The sequence below is a fragment of the Callospermophilus lateralis genome, unplaced genomic scaffold (assembly GCF_048772815.1).
Source record: "Callospermophilus lateralis isolate mCalLat2 unplaced genomic scaffold, mCalLat2.hap1 Scaffold_45, whole genome shotgun sequence".
NCBI classification, from domain to species: Eukaryota; Metazoa; Chordata; class Mammalia; order Rodentia; family Sciuridae; genus Callospermophilus; species Callospermophilus lateralis.
The window spans coordinates 9,812,876-9,832,716 of NW_027514398.1; the positions used below are offsets into that span (position 1 = coordinate 9,812,876).

Below are 19,841 nucleotides of genomic sequence, written 5' to 3' on the forward strand. Positions count from 1 at the left end.
GTGAGCAGTCAAAACCAGTCCTGGCTCTCCCAGGCACTTGGTCAGATACCTCTGGGCTCCTTTTTGTGAGGGATGCCCATGACCTCACTCTGGCCAATGGGGTCCTGGGAAAGGTTCTTATATCTTGTCAAAGTAGGAGTATAAAGATGTTGTTCCCTAAATGGCAATTTCCCCTTGTTCTGGGTAAACCTGGGGTAGGTAATGCCTGGTTTCATCCTTCCAGGTTTTGTTCTAAATTTCTCAGCATTTTCAGAACTTGCTTAGTTGGGACTGTGGTTCCTTGTAGCCCAAAGCATCTCCAACGAAGTGCCAGAGACAACTGAACTGTCTGAGGTGACAACACACCTGGCCATGGAGCTTGAAGATATATGGGAAGCTGGGGAAGGAGCTGTACTGGGGGTGGGTAAAGAAAAAGAAAACTTTGTTAGAATCATGCAGGGAGTATGTTGACAGTGAATGTCAAGATCTGGGTCTTGGGTAGAGGCTAGAGCCTGTGAGGAAGCAGGCAGAACCCTGGCCCAAGGCTGTGGGTTATGTTACAGGAGAGGAATCCAGGGATCCTTGGTAAACAGGGACAAATTGTCCTCCATGTTTTCAGATATTGCTGTTAGGAGTTGGTGAGTTCAGAGCCTCACTGGGTTTTTGCACTTTCAAGCACTGCCAGGAAAATAAACCACATCCCTTGTAACTATACAGCCGCCATCCATTTCTCACAGGAGATTTTCTTTCTCCTCTTCTTTGCCTTTGTTTTCTCCTTTTATTTCTTTGCATTTTTCAATGTTCCAAATGCAGCTGTTGCCACACTCTCTAAGAACCTGTGCATCAGCAGAATGGATTATAGCCTGTGCAAGGAGCAGGAGGAGGGCATAAAGGTATGGGGTACAGGGCTATTACTGTGGATCAGGAAGCCCAGACCTCATGGTAAGTCAGAGTTCAAGGGTAGGGAGGAGGCTTGGGAGGACCCCTGGTCTGCTAACCCCTGTCTCTTTTAAGATATCCACCTTTAGTGACTTTAAAGCAGGAACAGATGTGAGGAAAGTGAGTCATAGAGTTGCTCATTTTTCTACAACCAGGGATGAATTTGGCTTCAGAGCCAGATCTACTTTTTGGTCTTGCTCTCTTCCCTTCTTGTCACTGTGAATTAGATGAATAATCAACAGAGGGCTTGGAGCAGAGGACTTATAGTGTCTGATTCATGGGGGACATGACTCAGAATGCTCTCTTGAGCAGAAGAAGCCTGGAGTTGTTACAAGTCTGAAGGGCAAGAAGTAAGAGCCTGGGAAAGATGGAGCTGAGATCCAGTGGGGACAGTGTAGGAAAACTTGTGGCAGGCTTGTTATGTTCCAGAGGTGGGGTCCATCATCCAGGTGGACTGCTGAAAGTGAGGAGACAAAGGTGACTCCAAGGTTAGGTCCTGAGAACTGGAACCATGATCTTGCCATTGAATGAGATGCTCCAGGAGCAGCAGCTTTAGAGGGAGGTTTTCTCCATCTGTGCAGGCTGTTAGAACCAAATTCCATAGACCAAGTAGCTTATGTATGACATAAAGTCATTCTTACCATCCCGGAGGCTGAAGAGTCTGAGATCTAGGTTTCAAAAGATTCCATGTCTTGCCCTTTATGGCTCTTGGAGAGGCCTTCTGCATGCATCCCTGCAGGTGAATGAGCCCTTTGGCTTCTTTGATAAGGATGCTAAGCTAATTTCACTCATAAAGATGTATCCACATGACCTAATCCCCTCCCAGAGGCCTCTTCTGATACTTTTGGAGTCAGGATTCAGCTTTTGGTTTGGGGGCAACTAGCATTAAGGCCACAGTGAAGGCATGAAGATTTTCACTTGGACAGGTTGCATTTTGATTTATCTGGGCAGTTGGGGGATGAATCTGAGTTCAGTAGAGTTTCAGGCCAGAGATATCAATGTGGGGGCACCTGGGAGTTGTTAAAATCCTCTAGCTTCAGAGGATCTCCCAAGAGAGAACACTAATCTCAAATGTGGAGGCCCTGTGTCATCCCTGGCAAGCCATACCACTGCTTGAGCCTTTTTCTTGACTGTAAAGATATAAATTGAAGGAAGTTTTCTCCAAATTCTTGTCCAGCTCTGAGATTCTGCAGGGGAATGTCTTCAAAACTGATTGGTGCAGACTGACCAAATGGGTGCTGTCCACATATTAATGCTGATCTCCTCTAGGTGAAGATCTGGGTTACTTGGGTTATCATGGGAATGACACTTGGGTGCACTTGGAGTGAGATATGAGATGGCTCCAGTTTCTTCAAGCTTCTCAGCAGGAGGTTTTATCTCCAGGAAGTCAGAACCACTGAAAAAAACAGTCCAGGGGGATCTGTCACCTCTGCATATATTCCCAAAACCTGTTTGCAATCTGTTCTCCCACCAGACATTAAGCCAAGCACTACAGAATCAACCAGGGCCTTCCTGTCCAACATCCTCTCCCACTGCAGGGCACTGACATTCCTATTTCAATCATTGAAGGATGCAAACATTACAATATGACCTTGCTCTGTGGTATCACAGGCTGATGGTTTAGAAGTAGGGCCCTGGAAAATGGGGAGGTCAGTCTTTGCAGGTCAGGTAGGCTGTTCTGAAGAACAGAGAATAACAAAGCCACAAGAACAGAGTGAAGAGTTTTGTGGGATGGACTGCAAACTCCAAGCAGACTCACTGTTAAGGTCAGGAGTGTGCCAAACAGGCGGTGCTGAGACCAACAGGAGCAACTACAGATGCAGCACTCCATGTGACAGTAGGTGGGGTGGCTAGGAGCCAGAACTCTGGGAATGTTGCTGCAATTTGAGGACGGAGATATGACCCTGGGGTCTCAGCAAATCAGGTCCAGCCCCTTATCCCCAAACCAAACTGGAAAGAATGTAGAAAACAAAGAAGGAGCTTTCCTCACCATGGCCGTGTCAGGAAAGCAAAGTGAGGTGCAGGGTCTTGGTCTTGTCCATGGGATGGTCTCATGAGCTTTCAGGTTAAATAGAGGAGGGATTGAGACAGAGCAAGAGGGCTGAACAAGGAAGCAGACATGAACAAACTGATCATGTCATTGTCATCTCCATGGTGCTCCTAGGAGGGGCTTCTTGTCTATTGGACTGTAGGTCCGACTGGACACGTGCACCTGCTTGTTGGGGCCAGCATTGTCACCAGGTGATCTCTGCTGCATGGTTCTTCTGTTCTTAAGAAGGACATGGTAATGACTGGAGACTTCTAGGTCACTCCAGGGCTGTGGAACAGAACAATGTCAAAGCTGACACTGAATGTCCCTGAAAACCTTGGAAGTCCCTTAGGTATTCTTATCTCATCACACTGTCCCTCTTCAATATTAGGTAAATCAGTGCTAATAAACCTTGTGCTACCAGTTTTTGGAAGAACACTCCTTAAAAGACAAGAAACCATTATGCAGAGCCAAGCAGGAATCTGAAGACAAATAAAAAAGGAAGGCAGAGATGCCAGGCTTCCTCCTCTATTGTGCCAACATAATTAGCAGCTTCTAGTTCTGTGATGGGGACCTGTACACTTCTTTGGCTGGAATCCTGCTTCTGTCATTTTCTATCTGTGTCATCTTGGTTGAGTGAGTTTTCTGTGTTTAGAAATTTGAAATGAAAAAATGGATGCAAAATTGTGTCATTCCATCAGATTATGCTGAGGACCCAAGAAGCATTATGCCTCAGAGCAACATTTGGAGCACTGTGAGTGTACTTATGACTTGTTATTCCCCAGGACTGACTGACTCTGTAGCCAAATAGCAGATGCTCCCTACTCTGAAAGATTGCCAGGAGCACATCTGGATTCAGAAGTGTCTCAGTACCCCAGAAGAAGATGCCAGCTGCTGGTTCTTCCCCCTCCATGAGCTCTCTCATCATATGACATCAGAGTGATTGACTGTGGTGTGGGCAACTCAGAAACTTTAGATAGAAATGTGAAGCCAAGACACAAGCATGTCACTAATACACAGAAAGAGGCACCAAGTGATATTCAGGATTGTGATGGGGGCATGTCAAAGGGTAGTAAACGACAAATGGTTGGATGCTTGATGGGACAGAAAGGATAGGGATGTGGACAGAGAATCAGCAGATCATTACTGTACTCAGAAGGCCCCAGAGAATCAGCTACAAGTGTCAGATATTATAATTGTGTGCAGAAGTCCAGAGATATGCTGGAGCTCAGTCTGTCTGTAAAACAGCCATATGAACAGGAGGATAGTAAAGGAACCCTAGGCATTTAAGGAAAGGGAGGACATTTAGGAAAGCTTGCTCCACCAGACTTGCTGTTGATTCTGGAATGAAGGCAAAGATGACAGGAGTCTTGTATGTTCAGAATAGTGTGCTTCAGCTTGGTGTCCTGTCACATGGAGGCTGAGGCAGAAGTTCAAAGCCAGCTTCACACATGCCGATTTTGAAGATAAAGCTGGAGTCAGGTAGAGTGCTGCTGTCTGATCCAGAAGCAGATCTAAAGAAGCAACTTGAAGTTGTGAACAAAGTGGCCCAGAGTCACTTGGGCATAGAGGGGATCTTATGGATAGTTGGAGGAAATTAGCGATTCCACTAGGTGGGCTAGGGCACTACTACTCATCCAGAAAGAGCACATGCCTTTATGATCATTAACAGGCAATTGAAATGAATACTCAGGTGCCACATTAAAATGCAGGGGCTCTCCCAGCAGGCTTCTGTCCCCTTGCCTAACCACAACCTCTAAAGTCATCACTTGCTTACTCAGGCAGTGGCTTCCTGTGTTCTTCTGTATCCATGCTGTCCAATGCTGCTCACTAATATCATATCTGAGTTTTACCTGATTCAGACTTCATATACATTCTTCCATGTCTGATTTTGCTGGATGTGGCTTCATCCTTTCAGTCATGGTGGATAGTGTGCCTTCAGGTGGGCATGCCCAGGTGCTTATCTGTCTGCTTCAAGAGGCTTCTTGGGTCATTTGCAGCCCTAGGGACTCTTCCCCATGCCACAGTACTGCGGTGGATACCTTAAATATGTGTCCCATAGCATTTCTGCTGAGGATACACCAAGAGTGCCTTTCTGGGACCCGGAATCTCCATAACTTCATTCCATTAGACAAGCTGCTCTTCACAGGGTTGACAGTGCCCAGATGCTCTATGGACATGGTGGATTTCCATCACTTCATGTTATCACCAATGCTTGTCAGGAGCTTCTGTGCTCACTCAGGACCCTCCACTAAGTCCCAGGCTTCCTTGTATCCATGAAGGCCAGACCACAGTGTGAGCTTCTTCAGGCAGCAGAGGGGAAAGTTTGTCCTGTCTACTCAGCAGGCCAGTCCTCAGAATGGCTTAGAAAAGCATCCCTGGCACTCCCATCTTGGCTGACCCTCTTGCTAACTGTGTAATCATGGGTGATTTAATTAACCTCCCTGTGCCTCCATATCCTTGGGTGTGGAGCATTGGTGAGAACATGTGCCTCCCTGCGCCATCTTGATCATTAACAAGTGAAGGCTGCAGAACATTTGGAAGTAGGCAAGTACACCATAGGGGATCCATATCTGTGAGCCAGAACTGGAACGTTCCTAGGGCCCAATGATGACTATCTTCTACAGATGGCTTAGAAGACATGGGGCTTGTCCCATAATACTGGTAGAGCTCTGTGTGCCTAGGTTTGTCACCTCTCAGGGAGGGACAGGTATCAGCCTATCCAATCTGAGTCCAGATGAAGGAGCTGGCTGTTTTTATGGACCTGAGTTCACCTACTGGTCATCACAGTGACCAAAATACCCCACAAAATAACAATTTAAAGGAGGAAAACTTTATTTGGGTTTATGGATTCACAGGTCCCAGTCCATGGGTGGCCCAACTCTATTGCTCTGTGCCTAAGAGTGAGGCAGAAGATTTGTACAGCAGGGTATAGAAGAGGACATATGTTCAGCTCATGGTAACTGGGAAGCAGAGAGGGAGGAGCTTGAGGGACAAAATATAATCCCCAAGGGCATGTCCCCAGTGACCTACCTCCTCCAGGCATGCCCAACCTGGGTATGGTTACCACCCAGTACAGTAGTCTTCAAATCCATCAAATGGATTAATCCATTGATGAGGGTCATTGTTCCTGTATTGTATTCATTTCAGCTCTGAAAACTGCTACCTTGCCTGTCAAGAGCTTTTAGGAGGACACCATACATCCATACAATAACAGGGCTGGTCATGCTGTAGGATAATAGTTTCTCTTTCAAGAGCAAGAGTGCTTCTTCTCCATGAGATGTTCAGAGAACAACAACAGGCTGGGAAAGGAGCACATGGGCTTCTGTTCCACACTCACCTGGCCTTGTGACTAGCAGGTGGCCATGGTGGCCAGGGCTAGTACTTCTTTTTGGCACAATGCACAGATGAAATGGCTTCAGGGTTTCAAGCAGTTGAGGATGTGATGGTACTGAAGATGAGTGGAGGGTTCCAGGACCTAGCAACGGGCAAGATCACAGCCCATCCAGCACTGGTTCAGTTCAAGTTCATTGTAAATCTTCTGATAACATTAGGAGGAAGTCTCAGTATAGTCCTGGGAGTCCTGAGCCACTATCACGTGTGTATCTTTTTTTGGGGAAAAATGGATAAAACTGGCCCTGCCCAGAGCTACCAGAGCCCATGTCTGTGCACAATGTATCATCAGTGTTTGTCTTCATTGGCTAGGATTCTCTTCTCCCTGACTAGTATCTGAGGGCTGTGGCTGGGTGTCATCCATGGGGCATGAATCTCTGCAGTTACTCAAAGGTGAAATCCAATGGAGTCACATCAGCCTTTGAAAACCCTTAATGAGCCTGGCAAGCAAGGTCCTGCATACATAACCCTGGGCAACTGATCCAGTGATGCTCAGCTTATGACAAAGGACACATGTGCAAACTCAGGTCATGGTACATTTTTAGATACTTGCTTTCTTTCAATTTAGTCCACACATCATTAAATCCACCCTTGTGAAGCAATCTTCTCTCCCTCCTCAGGATATGCATCTGTCTACAGCCCCAGAGGCCTTAGCCATCACCACCATCTGGTTTGATTACAAAGTCACTGATTTTCAAACTGTGTGGTTATACCTCTGGTAAGGAGAGGTACTTCCTAGTTTGCCTTAACAGTTGCTTTTGATTTGATTTATGTATCAGGGTTCCTTGTAAATTTTAGGTTTGAAAATCCATGTTTTGCAATTTTTAGGAAAAAGCTTAAAAAGTTCTGGCTTTTGCAGTTTGATTGTTTTTGAGGTTGCTTCTAGTTTTAACAGTAAATGATTATATGTACCCATTTTCTTACCTGCATAATAACATACATCCTGCCTGATAATCCCTCATACCATCTCTGAGATGTTCTGTAATCCCACAATCTTAGGCCCAGGGCTGGGCAAATCAGAGGATTTCATGGATGTCTTCAAATCCATCAGTGAGTGAGCTCTGGGTTACCTGCTGCCAGTGTGGAAGAAATGTGAGAGACAGAAAGATTTTCACTATTTTTAATAGGTCATCCGTGACATATCACTAACCATGTTGTATCCTACACTGATCCTTGCATCTTAGCAAACTTTAGTTTTCTTAAAAAAAGCAATCAAACAAATAATCAAGGGTGCCCTCAGTGCTGATGGTCATGACAATGAGAGACAAAAACGCCTTTTATGCCTCAGGGTTGTGAGCATGGCCAGCTGGTTCCATTAGCTCCTCCTCTGATTTCCCAATGCCATCCTTTTCAAATCTATTCAGGCTTTTGCCATCCACTCTGTACCCTTTCCATCAGTGAACCCTACTCTTTCAATCTCACTTTTTCAGGCCTGTGCCTCAGCAACTCACCCTCCACTGTTGGCACTCTGTGAGATACTGTGCCAGAAGGTTCTTGTTCTGTGCTAGGACTCATTTCTGGTCACCTGTTGAAGTTAAAATGCCATATCACCAGTGCTCTGAGAAGAAGATCATTGTCTTAGGAGCCTTTTGGTTAGACAGACATCTTCAATGATGCAGCACATCCCGCAAATGCTGTTGTGGAGACTGGGCTGTTGATGAAAAGCTACTAACAGGTATTGGAGGACAGTTGGTGAGGAGCAGAAAGCCTCAGACTGATTTAGTCTCTTGTTTTCTACTGGTATGTTTTCTCATTTCTGGAGAGATGCATACAGAGGCATGTTGATTGTTCTCATCAACTGAGTAGAGCACATTCCCAGTGACTGCATTTCATGGCACTGCACAGGCTTGCCTTTTTTCCACAGTGTTGAAATCATGGCAGAAGCACCACACTGGGGACCAAGAGACTGCGGTAGGATCCATGTGGTATCTGGTATTTGTCTTTCTTCGTAGCACTTATGTTCTTCCTGCAGAGATGGCAATAGTCCAGCATTTGTGTCTTATTTAATCTATCTGGCCTCTCCATGTTGTATGTGTCTGGCTGGATTGATATGGAGCTTCGTATTCTAGGACCCCTTTATCTCTGAGGCCCTACCTCTGTTTCACAGTTCAGGACATGTATAATCTGTTCCATTTTCTATGCAAATTATACACCCAGCCTGGCTCTCAGCAAGTAGCTTCTGTATCCCACACAATAAATCTGTTGCAACCAAGAAATTGCATGCAGTAATGTTGCTTTGTTTCCTTTAAAAAAACGTATATATCTATATCTATATATCTATATATCTATATATCTATATATCTATATCTATATATATATATATATATATATATATAATTAAAAATTGCCAGAAACTATACCCTATTATTAAATTAGTATTTTTTAATTTGTTTTGACTAAACATAACAGAACCATACATCTCTTATTAATTGTAACTGTTTATTTTAAGATACATCATATTTAGAACTTTAAATGTAAAAAACTTTGTCTTACAAAGATGTGCATATTTCTTTTGAGTAGCTTGCCTGTTTTTCATATAGTTCTCTTAGGAGGTAAAAAAGCATTGCTCTAAAACACACATAATTGTGCTTTGCAATATGATATTAGAAGAAACTAAATTTACATTGGTAAATGAGAACTTCTAGGGCAATCTTGTTGTTTAATTAGCTTGTATTTGATAACTTAAGATTTGTTTTTTACTTCTCAGTATGCTGACCCCTTTTGTCATTACACATTTGAGAAAAAGAAGTACATACTATGTTTAATTTTATCAAAACCAGGATCCATTGTATTAAAATAAAACTACTATGAAAAAATTCAAGATATACATTCCAAAGTCAAAGTACCTTATGAATTGCTCCCTTTATTTAATCCTTTTAACAGTTAGTTGAATATTCTGAAATGCTAAAAAATAAAACAAAAACAAAAACAAACAACAACAACAAAAGTGTACAATATCAGGAAGTTGTCCCATGCCTGTAATCCCAGTAGCTAGGGAGGTTGAGACAGAAGGATCCTGAGATCAAATCCAGCCTTAGCAGCAGTGAGGCACTAAGCAACTCAGTGAGACCTTGTCTCTGAACAAAATACAAAATAGGACTTGGATGTGGCTGAGCAGTTGATTACTCCTGAGTTAAATCCCCAGTACAAAAAAAAAGTAAATCATTTTTTGCTAACTTGTATTTTTAAATATTAGGACTTCAGTTTAAGAAAGGAGCTTTTATTTGTTTATAGGAAGTTTATGAATGTAGCATGGGTTTGTGCATTTGAAGTATCAAAAACTCATTCTTAAATTTCTTTTTTCCAGATTAATAATAACTTCAGCAAAAATGCATGAGAATCATATCTAAATTGTGTGAATAACAGAATTATTATTTATAACTTTTTTAAAGAGTAAAGTATTTAAATATTTGACCAAAATCACATTTAGAATACATCTTTTTTTTGATTACCAACCCTGTGATTTGCTGGAATATCTGAAAATCTTCCAAATGGTATAACCCATTAAACAAAAACTACTTAAGTATTTAAACATGTATTAATGAGACAGGGCACCTATGGTGTGATATTTGGGCTGTAAGTTCCTGAGGGTCCAGGAGAAAACCAACCCAGTTGTAACCAACTCTTGATAAGCTGTGTGGTTGAGTGTAATGGTTGTTATGGTATCAAAGTGTGGGCCACCCACCCAGCCTGTGTAGAATTCAGATGGAGAAGAAAGTAGATGCAGAAGTAGAGAAGGTTTACCAGAGATATATTTCTTCAGTCCCGCATTCCTGTTGAGAGTCTTCAGTGGGTGAAGAGGGGTTATATGTAGCATGTGGAATGGGGCCCATCTCTAGATTTCTGTAGTTCCAAGCTCTGTGAGGATGTTGTATACAGTATATGTAAGATCATAGTGAGGAATGAGTTTCAGATGTATGTAGAGAGAGGATCATAATCTAAGGTAAATTGTTTACATTTTATTCTAAGGACCTTTACAAGTTTTTGAAGAATTTCAAGTAAAAGTATTGTGACTTTTGTGACCATGGATTTGAGATGGGTCATTGGGGAAAAGGAAGGCAAGTAGCAATGTTGGTGGCAAGAAGGTCACACACACACACACACACACACACACACACACACACAGTTGTTACTGTTTTGTTTTTGTTTTTGTTGTAGTTGGAAAACAATAACTTTATTTTATTTTTATGTGGTGCTGAGGATTGAACCCAGCACCTTGCATGTGCTAGGTGAGCACTCTACCACTGAGCCACAACCCCAGCTCCTTCCTTATGTAATATTAATGAAAAAAATCCAGGTGAGTAATGACACTTGGCAGTGCAAGAGAAAAAGAAGAAACTGTGTTTACACCCTTAGTGTTGCACACATAAAGATGGATGATCATGATTTTTCTCATTAGCACTTCCAGGCTCAGAAAGTCAGAATTATCATCTCATTGTATAACCTCTCCATTACCAAGCATTCTTAATTTATTCTCAAGAAATTTAATTTTACTCCTTCTTTCCAATTCAGCCTGACCTCTCATTATATAATATCTGAAGTTACTGTTAGGATTTTCTGACTGGACCTCTTGATTCTGGGTTTGCTCAGGAAGCTCTGTAACTGCACACTCATTCTCAACATTCCTCCAGCAGGGATTCTCCTTCTTTTTTAATATCTATTTTTTAGTTGTAGTTGGACAAAATATCTTCACTTATTTTTATGTGGTGCTGAGGATCAAACCCAGGGCCTGAAATGTGCGATTTGAGCATTCTGCCACTGAGCCACATCCCCATCCCTAGAGGTGCTCCTTCTTGCTTAACCACACACCCTCCATAAATATAACTTCTTACAGCCCCATATACATGGTTTCAGAACCTCTCTGTGCATTCTACATTTTAAAAAATATTTTTATATCTTCATTTCATTTATTTATTTATTTTTATGTGGTGCTGACACATTAGGTGAGCACACTACTGCTGAGCCACAACCCCAGCCCTGCATTTACACTTTTTAAAATCAATAGAATTTTGGGTAATACCCTTTTTATTATTATAAACATTACATTTGTTTTTAACTGTTGAAAGGAAAAACTTCAATGCCATTATATCACACTGGGCAGAAAACACCCATGTTGTGCTATCCCCTTCTCTCGCCATGCACAAAAGTTAACTCAATATGGATCAAGGAGCTTGATATCAAATCAGAGACTCTGCATCTGATAGAAGACAAAGTTGGCTCCAATCTACATATTGTGGGGTCGGGCTCCAAATTTCTTAATAGGACACCCTTAGCACAAGAGTTAATAACAAGAATCAACAAATGGAACTTACTTAAACCAAAAAGTTTTTTCTCAGCAAGAGAAACAATAAGAGAGGTAAATAGGGAGCCTATATCCTGGGTACAAATTTTTACTCCTCTCACTTCAGATAGAGCCCTAATATCCAGAGTATACAAAGAACTAAAAAAATTAAACAATAAGATAACAAACAACCCAATCAACAAATGGGCCAAGGACCTGAACAGACACTTCTCAGAGGAGGACATACAATCAATCAACAAGTACATGAAAAAATGCTCACCATCTCTAGCAGTCAGAGAAATGCAAATCAAAACCACCCTAAGATACCATCTAACTCCAGAAAGATTGGAAGCCATTATAAAGTCAAACAACAACAAGTGCTGGCGAGGATGTGGGGCTGCAAATTGGTGCGGCCAATTTGGGAAGCAGTATGGAGATTTCTTGGAAAGATGGAAATGGAACCACCATTTGACCAGGCAATTCCCCTTCTTGGACTATTCCCTAAAGACCTTAAAAGAGCATACTTTAAGGATACTGCTACAATGATGTTCATAGCAGCACCATTCACAATAGCTAGACTGTGAAACCAACCTAGATGCTCTTCAATAGATGAATGGATAAAAAAAATGTGGCATTTATACACAATGGAGTATTACTCTGCACTAAAAAATGACAAAATCATGGAATTTTCAGGGAAATGGATGGCGCTAGAGCAGATTATGCTAAGTGAACCTAGCCAATCCCTAAAAATCAAATGCTAAATGTCATCTTTGATATACGAAGAGCAACTAAGAACAGAATAGGGAGGAAGAACATGAGAAGAAGATCACCATTAAACAGGGATGAGAGGGGGCAGGGAAAGAGAGACAGAAGGAAAATTGCATGGTAAAGGAAGGAGACCCTCATTGTTATACAAAATTACATAAAAGAGGAAGTGAGGGGAAAGGGAAAAAAACAAGAGAGAGAAATGAATTGCAGTAGATGAAGTAGAGAGAGAAGATGGGAGGGGAAGGGAGGGGAGGGGGGATAGTAGAGGATAGGAAGAGCAGCAGAATACAACAGACACTAGTATGGCAGTATGTAAAAAAGTGGATGTGTAACTGATGTGAATCTGCAATATGTATACGGGGTAAAAATGGGAGTTCATAATCTGCTTGAATCAAATGTATGAAATATGATATGTCAAGAGCTTTGTAATGTTTTGAACAACTAATAATAAAAAATGAGTTCTTAAAAAAATAAATAAATTTGAAAATCATTTGTGAACCAAAAGCAAATATGCAAGTGTTCATGAAACTGAGTGTGTGGACTCCTTGTTCCTGTTCTGCAGCCTGTGTTGGAAGAGGGGAATAATGCAAGTGACATACTACCATTACCATTGGGATATTTTTACCCAGTACATATGAGAGCCTGGATTAGAGAGAAGTTTATAATGCAGAGTGAAAGTGAACAATGGAAGAATCCTAGTATTTTTGTCTCTCTACCAATATGTACTGAGAGATGATTTTAAAATTAAATAAGTCTGTTTTAGAGTAGAGTGTCTTAAGGGTCATGAATTTGAACTTTTCTCCTATTTTGAAACCCATTCTATATTACCCTACTAAATATCAATTGACTTTTCTTCATGTTTCATGATATTTGCTTCTTGTCTTTGTCTTCATCATCTTATTATTATGATTACATTTTTTTTGTCCAGAAAAACCTGTTTCCCTTGCCAAGAGTTCAACATTCTATGTTAAAAGTCAGAGGCCAGAACAGCAGATCCTGTTATTCAACACCATCTGTATTGCTGGCTGTTCATTAGCTACATCATTTTTCCCCTTTTCCAAAGTCAAAATAATCAACTAAAATAAGAAATAAAAACCATGATATTTATATACCCAACATGTTCAGTTCCTATGTAGAACTTTGCATACCCAGGAGGCCACTCTCATCAATTTTTATTACATTGTTATTTACCTATCATTAATTGATTGAAGTTGGTGGTGGTCAGAAGATTTGTTGAGTTTAGTGAAATCTTCCAGTATTAACGTCTTATTTATTTAAGCCACTTTAAGTGTCATTTTAAAATAATACCTTGTGAAGACAATGAGTCATCCTGTGTAGAGTTTTCACATTTGGTTTTTGATTTTCCAATAAAAATACTAAATTACTAAAGAATCTGTTTCTACCATTATGGTTTTAAAATTTGTAAGGTAATTCTTTATTATTATAGAGCAAAAAATAGAACTCACAGCTCTTTGTTTATATGGTCATTTATTCAACAAATGTTTACTGATGCTTCCTTAGACCTTGCCTCAGAGGAGATTTCCTATTGAGTAGTGAGTAAAAGTAAATGTTAGCTTAGCATTCGATAATGATGTTGGCATTAACAATATAAAGAAACATTACAGAGCCCATGAGGGTCTGTTTTTGTTATAAACCAAAAAGCCTACTCCTTGGTGTCCAAAAATCATAAATGGACCTATTTATACCCTTAGGAAAGATGTTCTGTGCTAACAGTGGTGTGCTCATAGAGAATGGTACAGTTTACCAAATTAATGAGGGACAAGGATGTGTCTAAACTGCCTTAACTAGAAGAAAGGGAGTACTTGGGGAAGGAAACTTGCTTGTTTTCTTTTTTTTTAATCTTGCCACTCTAGTGCAAAGACCCTGAGAGGTCTGTGCTGTGTAAGGAGGGTTGAAGTCCTCCCCTCATACATGTTTTGTAGCAACCAGAATGTTATTGTGCATACAGAAGTATCTAGTTATCTAGCCAGGAAGCTGCCTCTGTCTTGCTATTGGTGCATTCTCTTCATGTAGCAGACATGTGTGCATGAGACTAATCTACATCATATATTTCCTTCTAATTCTACTCAACATTAAAGAGTATTGCCATCCAAGTTGAGAGCAGGACCGTTTTGCTGTAGAAAATGTGGAAAAGTAAAGTTCTCAAACATTTTTGCTTGCTTATTTTTGTGACTGTGATTCACTGTATTTCTTATCTTTATTTTATTTTATTACCCAGTGGAAGAAGACACAGAATATGTTTATCAATCAGGAAGATAATCTATATCCACAGCGAGTGATCAGCCTTTGGATTCTCTGGAGAGACAAATGAATGGGAACCAAGAGAAAGGGGACCAGACTGATACAAAAAAGAACAAAACTGGAAAAGAGAAGGAAAAAGATAAAAGGAAAGCCAAGAAGGGAATGATGAAGGGATTGGGAGACATGTTCAGTTAAGTCTTTACCACCACAAACTAGAGCATCCTTAAATATACAGTTATGCACTTAACAATAGGGATACCTCTGAGAAAAGCATCTTAGGTGGTTTCATCATTGTGCACACATCTTGGAACTTACATGGTATAGCCTACTTCGTAATCAGCTATGTGGTAGATGTATTATATATGTGGTCTGTGATTTACCAAAGTGTTAGGAGGCATATGACTGTATATTACAATGACATTTAAATAAATAAAACACAAGAAGCACAGATTTGAAAAAAGTATCTTTGAAGGCAACAAATTTTTTTTTAATCATTTCCAGCCTTAGCTAATTCACTTTTACTTTTTTCAGGATTTTGCTTTAGTATTTCAGAAGCCTTCAACATGATATCTTGCCAACCATGTAGATAACCCTGGGAAAGAAGGAGGGCGTCCTCTGTGTTTACTCTCTGTACAACAGGAAGAGGCCCATGGAAACAAAGGGGTATTAAAGTAGTGTTTTTTTTTTTTGTGTGTGTGTGTGTGTTTGTGTGTGTGTGTGTGGCAACAGTGGTTCATTATCTAGATTTAACCCAGAGTTCAAGCTGTGGTTGCATTTAAAGGTGCATTAATAACAAATCTAATTTAAAAATGTTACACATAGAGCTTCAATTAAGCTGTCTTGATTAATTTAATACTTATTACTTTTTTACTTGTGGTATTCCTGACTTAGCCTTCTAAATAGCTACTAGGATTATAGATGTGTGACACCATGCCCAATTAATAATTTGATTCTGATACAGGTATGTATATTGTGAAATATTCACCACAAACTAATTAACATATTTGTAACCTCACATAATTACATTTGTTAAAATGTTTCTAAACTTTCATACCCATTGGAACTGGACAAGAGTTTTAGTTTTCATTGATAAAACTCTGGCCCTAGAATAGAATTGTTCTAATCATACATGGTGGCATAATGCCTTTGAAATTTAGAGATATTTACAAAACCAGAAGCTACTAGCTAATGCTTTCCTTCAAACATTAGATTTGGCTGATCAAAAACTCAAGCATAACTAGGAACAAAAATATATTAGATGTCTATTATTTACATCAAGCAATGAACTCTATCTTAACAACAACATAATTCATCTACAGGAACTAAAGCCATTTCAAAAGTAACATCTTATCCTCCTTTTTGCTATGTATTTATAATGACCCAGTTACTTAGAAGTTTTACATTCTATAAGGAGTAAAAAGAACATCTGAAAAATGATTTTGAAGACTTAAATAAGTGGTAGTCTAAATAAGTGGTAGTCTAAAAAATAAGGGGTAGTCTAAAAAATTGACAGGAAAGCCAACAAATTCCAAGTTCCTGTTTTTAGAGAGAAAGAGAGAGAGAGAGAGAGAGAGAGAGAGAGAGAGAGAGAGAATTTTTAATATTTATTTTTTTAGTTTTCAGTGGAAACAACATCTTTATTTTATTTGTATATGGTGCTGAAGATTGAACCCAGTGCCCCATGCATGCCAGGCAAGCACACTACTGCTTGAGCTACATCCCCAGTCCCCAAGTTCCTTTTTTTAAAACAAACTATTACATACACAAGTACTTTTAAAAAGCAACATGTTACAACTGATTTGTGCCTGTATGTTAGCAACTTTTCTAAAAAAGTTTTTTTTTTCTAAAAAAAATACTTTTGAAATAGTCTAATATGAGAGTTTTTATATAGAAATAAATCAGATTACTTCTAGAGTAAGTGTCAACAGGATGTGGATGTAGCTCAGTGTAGAGAGCTTGCCTAGCATGGAGAAGGCATGTTTAGTTAGAGTTTAACTCCAACACTGGAAGAAAAGGAAAGAGAGAGAAGGGAGAAAGAAGAAAGGAAGGAAGGAAGGAAGGAAGGAAGGAAGGAAGGAAGGAAGGAAGGAAGGAAGGAAGGAAGGGGACTGGAGGGGAGGGAAAGGAATTAGTCATTACAATAAAAGGGCAAGTGGTACAAATATAAATATATGATGTACTAGCTCTTTAAATTATTTTACAAAGCTTTAGAACTTTGGTTACATTAAACTGGTTGACATTATGACTGAATGGAATAGCACATAATAAGCTCCACCTTGGCCTGGTTGAAACTAAACCAAGGGGTGGGTGGCATGGAAAGAAGTCCTCTCTGGCTCAATTGGGACAGAATTGAACCAGCACTGTTTCAGGATGCACAGCAGAGTGAAGGGGCTATGACTTCCCTGATAGGCACTTGAGTGTGTCAGGCCCCTGAGAGCCTATGACTGTGGCTTCCCATGCCTATGCCCACAGCTCTACCACCCTGTACCCCTGGAGCTTTTTCACAATGGTATGCTCTGTTGCCTGGTACAGGTTTGAGTTTCTGAACAAAGACCTGAATGTCCACAGCCTTTGGGCATCCCTGGGCATGCTGTGGCTGCAGTAGCAGAAGGCAAAGCAGCCTTAGTTGGATGGAGGGCCCAAGGGTTGCCCCTCAGCTGTATTTGGGGTTGGTCCCAAAAGAAGTACAAAGGGCTTTGGGATCATTGTCTGCGGATATGAAACCAGGCTTTCATCCTTATGGATATCCTTGGGAGTTGGTGATAAATGCAGCTGTTTTATATTTTGCTGTTCTCTTGTTTCCATGGAGATTTTGTCAATGTGTTAGAAGCAGATGTTATGTGAGAAGAGAAAAAAAAAGCTTTCTCTAAAACTTGCTGGACTAATTGAAGAAAAATATCAACTACCTGAAAAAGTTAGCCTTGTTCAAAAAGAGTATGAAGTCTTAGACTCTACTTTAAAGGATGCCATTTTGGAGAAGAAGTTCATAAAAGCAAAAAATTTGAAAGCAATATATGAAAAGCTAGTTAGGTCTAAATCTAAACTTGGGGATGTGATACTCTTTCTAAAAAAAGAGCTAAAAGAAGAGAAAACTAAACGTTCTCTTCAAGATGAATTGATGGCAAATATATCATGAAGGATTAAGTTTCTGGAAGATGAATCAAAACCCCTCAAGTTACTAATAGCCAAAGCAGAAACAACCTTGAGAATATTTCAAAAGAAATGCAGAAGGATTTAAGGTAGCAATAAAAGAGATTTTCAAAGAAAATTCTCAATTTCAGGATTGTCAGAAACATCATTTATAGGAAGCTGAAGTATGGAAAGAAAAAAGTGAATGACCTTAATAAACAGAAAATAACATTGAAAGACTCTACAGTATATGCAGAACAAGTTGCAAGAGAGAAAGAAAAACACATTAAGTCTCTGACTGAACACATGGTGCAGAAGAAAGATTGGGATTCTGTGCTTGGAGAAGAACTAAAATATGATGGTAACTTGGAATTGAAAATAAAGAGTGAATCAGAAATTGGTGCTCACTTACATGATCAGCCAAAAGGAGCTTTGAAGGAACAGGTTTATGGTGCTAAGTTAAATGCCCCATTTAAAACCTTAGAAGGAGAAAGAAATAAAATGTTTATTTTCTTATCTGAAGTAGATGAAGTAAAGGAAGATCTTATAGAACATATTAAAAATCCTGAGACAGAGCAAGAATCTTTGAAGTCAAAAATACACAGTTTAAAAGAGAGAATCAGAATCTTCAGCAGAAATTTAATGTCATGATTGAACTAAATCAAAAAAATGTGATGAAACTCCAAAGAAAATTAATAGTAGAGGAAAATTACCAGGTATAGTGAGAGGAGAAACTTTCCAAAGTGGACGAAAACATCATCCATGCAACTGATCAGCTGGAGAACTATAGAAAGCAAGTCAAAGATCTTGAAGAAGAATCGGAGAGCACCATTCACTCTTATCAGGGCAAGATTATATACTATGAGTAAAAAGCACATGATAATGAGCTCACAGATCGGAGTGCTAAAAGATACCTCAAGAGTTATGCAGACAAAATGCTCACAAAAGACAAAAATAACTGAAAATATGTTAAATTTAAACTTTTAGAAAAAAAAGACATGTATGCACTTGATTAAAATACAGCCTTTGCCAGAGAGCATTCCCCAAATGGTCCCTCACTATTTTGACTTCATCTGAAATGAGAGGTTCTCTTTTGAAAAAGAAGGGTCCACTCATATTCTCATCTTTGGTGCCAGTAGGAGGAGAAAGAGGCTCAAGAGGCTGAGAGAATCCTCTGGGATCTCAGATTATCAATGAAAGGAGAAAATTAGGCTGGGGTTAACTTATCCTCAGAGAGTGCCTTATAATACTGGACCCCTGTCACCTCCCTGGAAAAAGCCCTGTAGGATGATGATCCCTCCACCAGGCCAACCATATTCTGATCTACATCTTCCTCTACAAAGGCAGGAAGTATATTATTCTAATTATGGTAGTCTACCCGGACCAATTGTACAAAGAAGTTTTAATATGCCTTCTTTGGATACAGTGGATGTGCCTCTGTATTCAGAAATGGAATCTAGTAAAAATGACACCAAAGTCAATCTTGGTGATTTCAATGTGCCTGATTCATCTCTGCTGAGAACCAAGCAGCTGGCTCCAACTTTATTTTTTCATCTTCCCCTCCAGTCAGAGGTGCATTGTTTCCAGTGGACCCAAAGAGTAAGTTTATGAGAAATGGATCTTTTTTCTCTCCACCTTCTCCAGGAAACATATATGGGGCATGTGAAGATTACTTTCCATTGGGTCCACCACCCCCTCTATTCCCATGGGAAATGCCTGTTCACTGAGGTGTTTTTCTCATTATCTTCCCCCCAAGAGCTGCATTCCTCTCGCACCTCCACATTCTGAATGTAGAAGTGAGTTTCCTTCAGGGTTGATTCCACCTTGAAATGAAACTGCTACTGAACATCCAGAACCACAAGAAGAAACATGATGTTTCTGATCTCTCTTCAAAAGCAATTTGACTTATCTCTCATTTTTAGTTTGAGTATCTGCTTTCACTTAACTAAGTGATTATACTTTTGCTCCAGTTGAAGCTCAATGGTATTATTATTCTTAGGATGGTATTTTTGTAAATAAAGATTATTTGAAAATGAATCCTATGAGTAAATTATTTCCATT

At 40.0% G+C, this 19,841-nt stretch overlaps 1 protein-coding gene across 1 annotated transcript in view; it reads right to left on the bottom strand.

The window, feature by feature from the left end:
• Positions 1-3,061: 3,061 nt before the first annotated feature.
• LOC143388954 (kelch-like protein 3) overlaps positions 3,062-19,841 on the bottom strand; it is a 133,942-nt gene continuing 117,162 nt past the window's right edge. Inside the window, 1 exon segment of the mRNA XM_076842361.1 lies at positions 3,062-3,235. Within this exon segment, the coding sequence (XP_076698476.1) occupies positions 3,062-3,235 (174 nt within the window).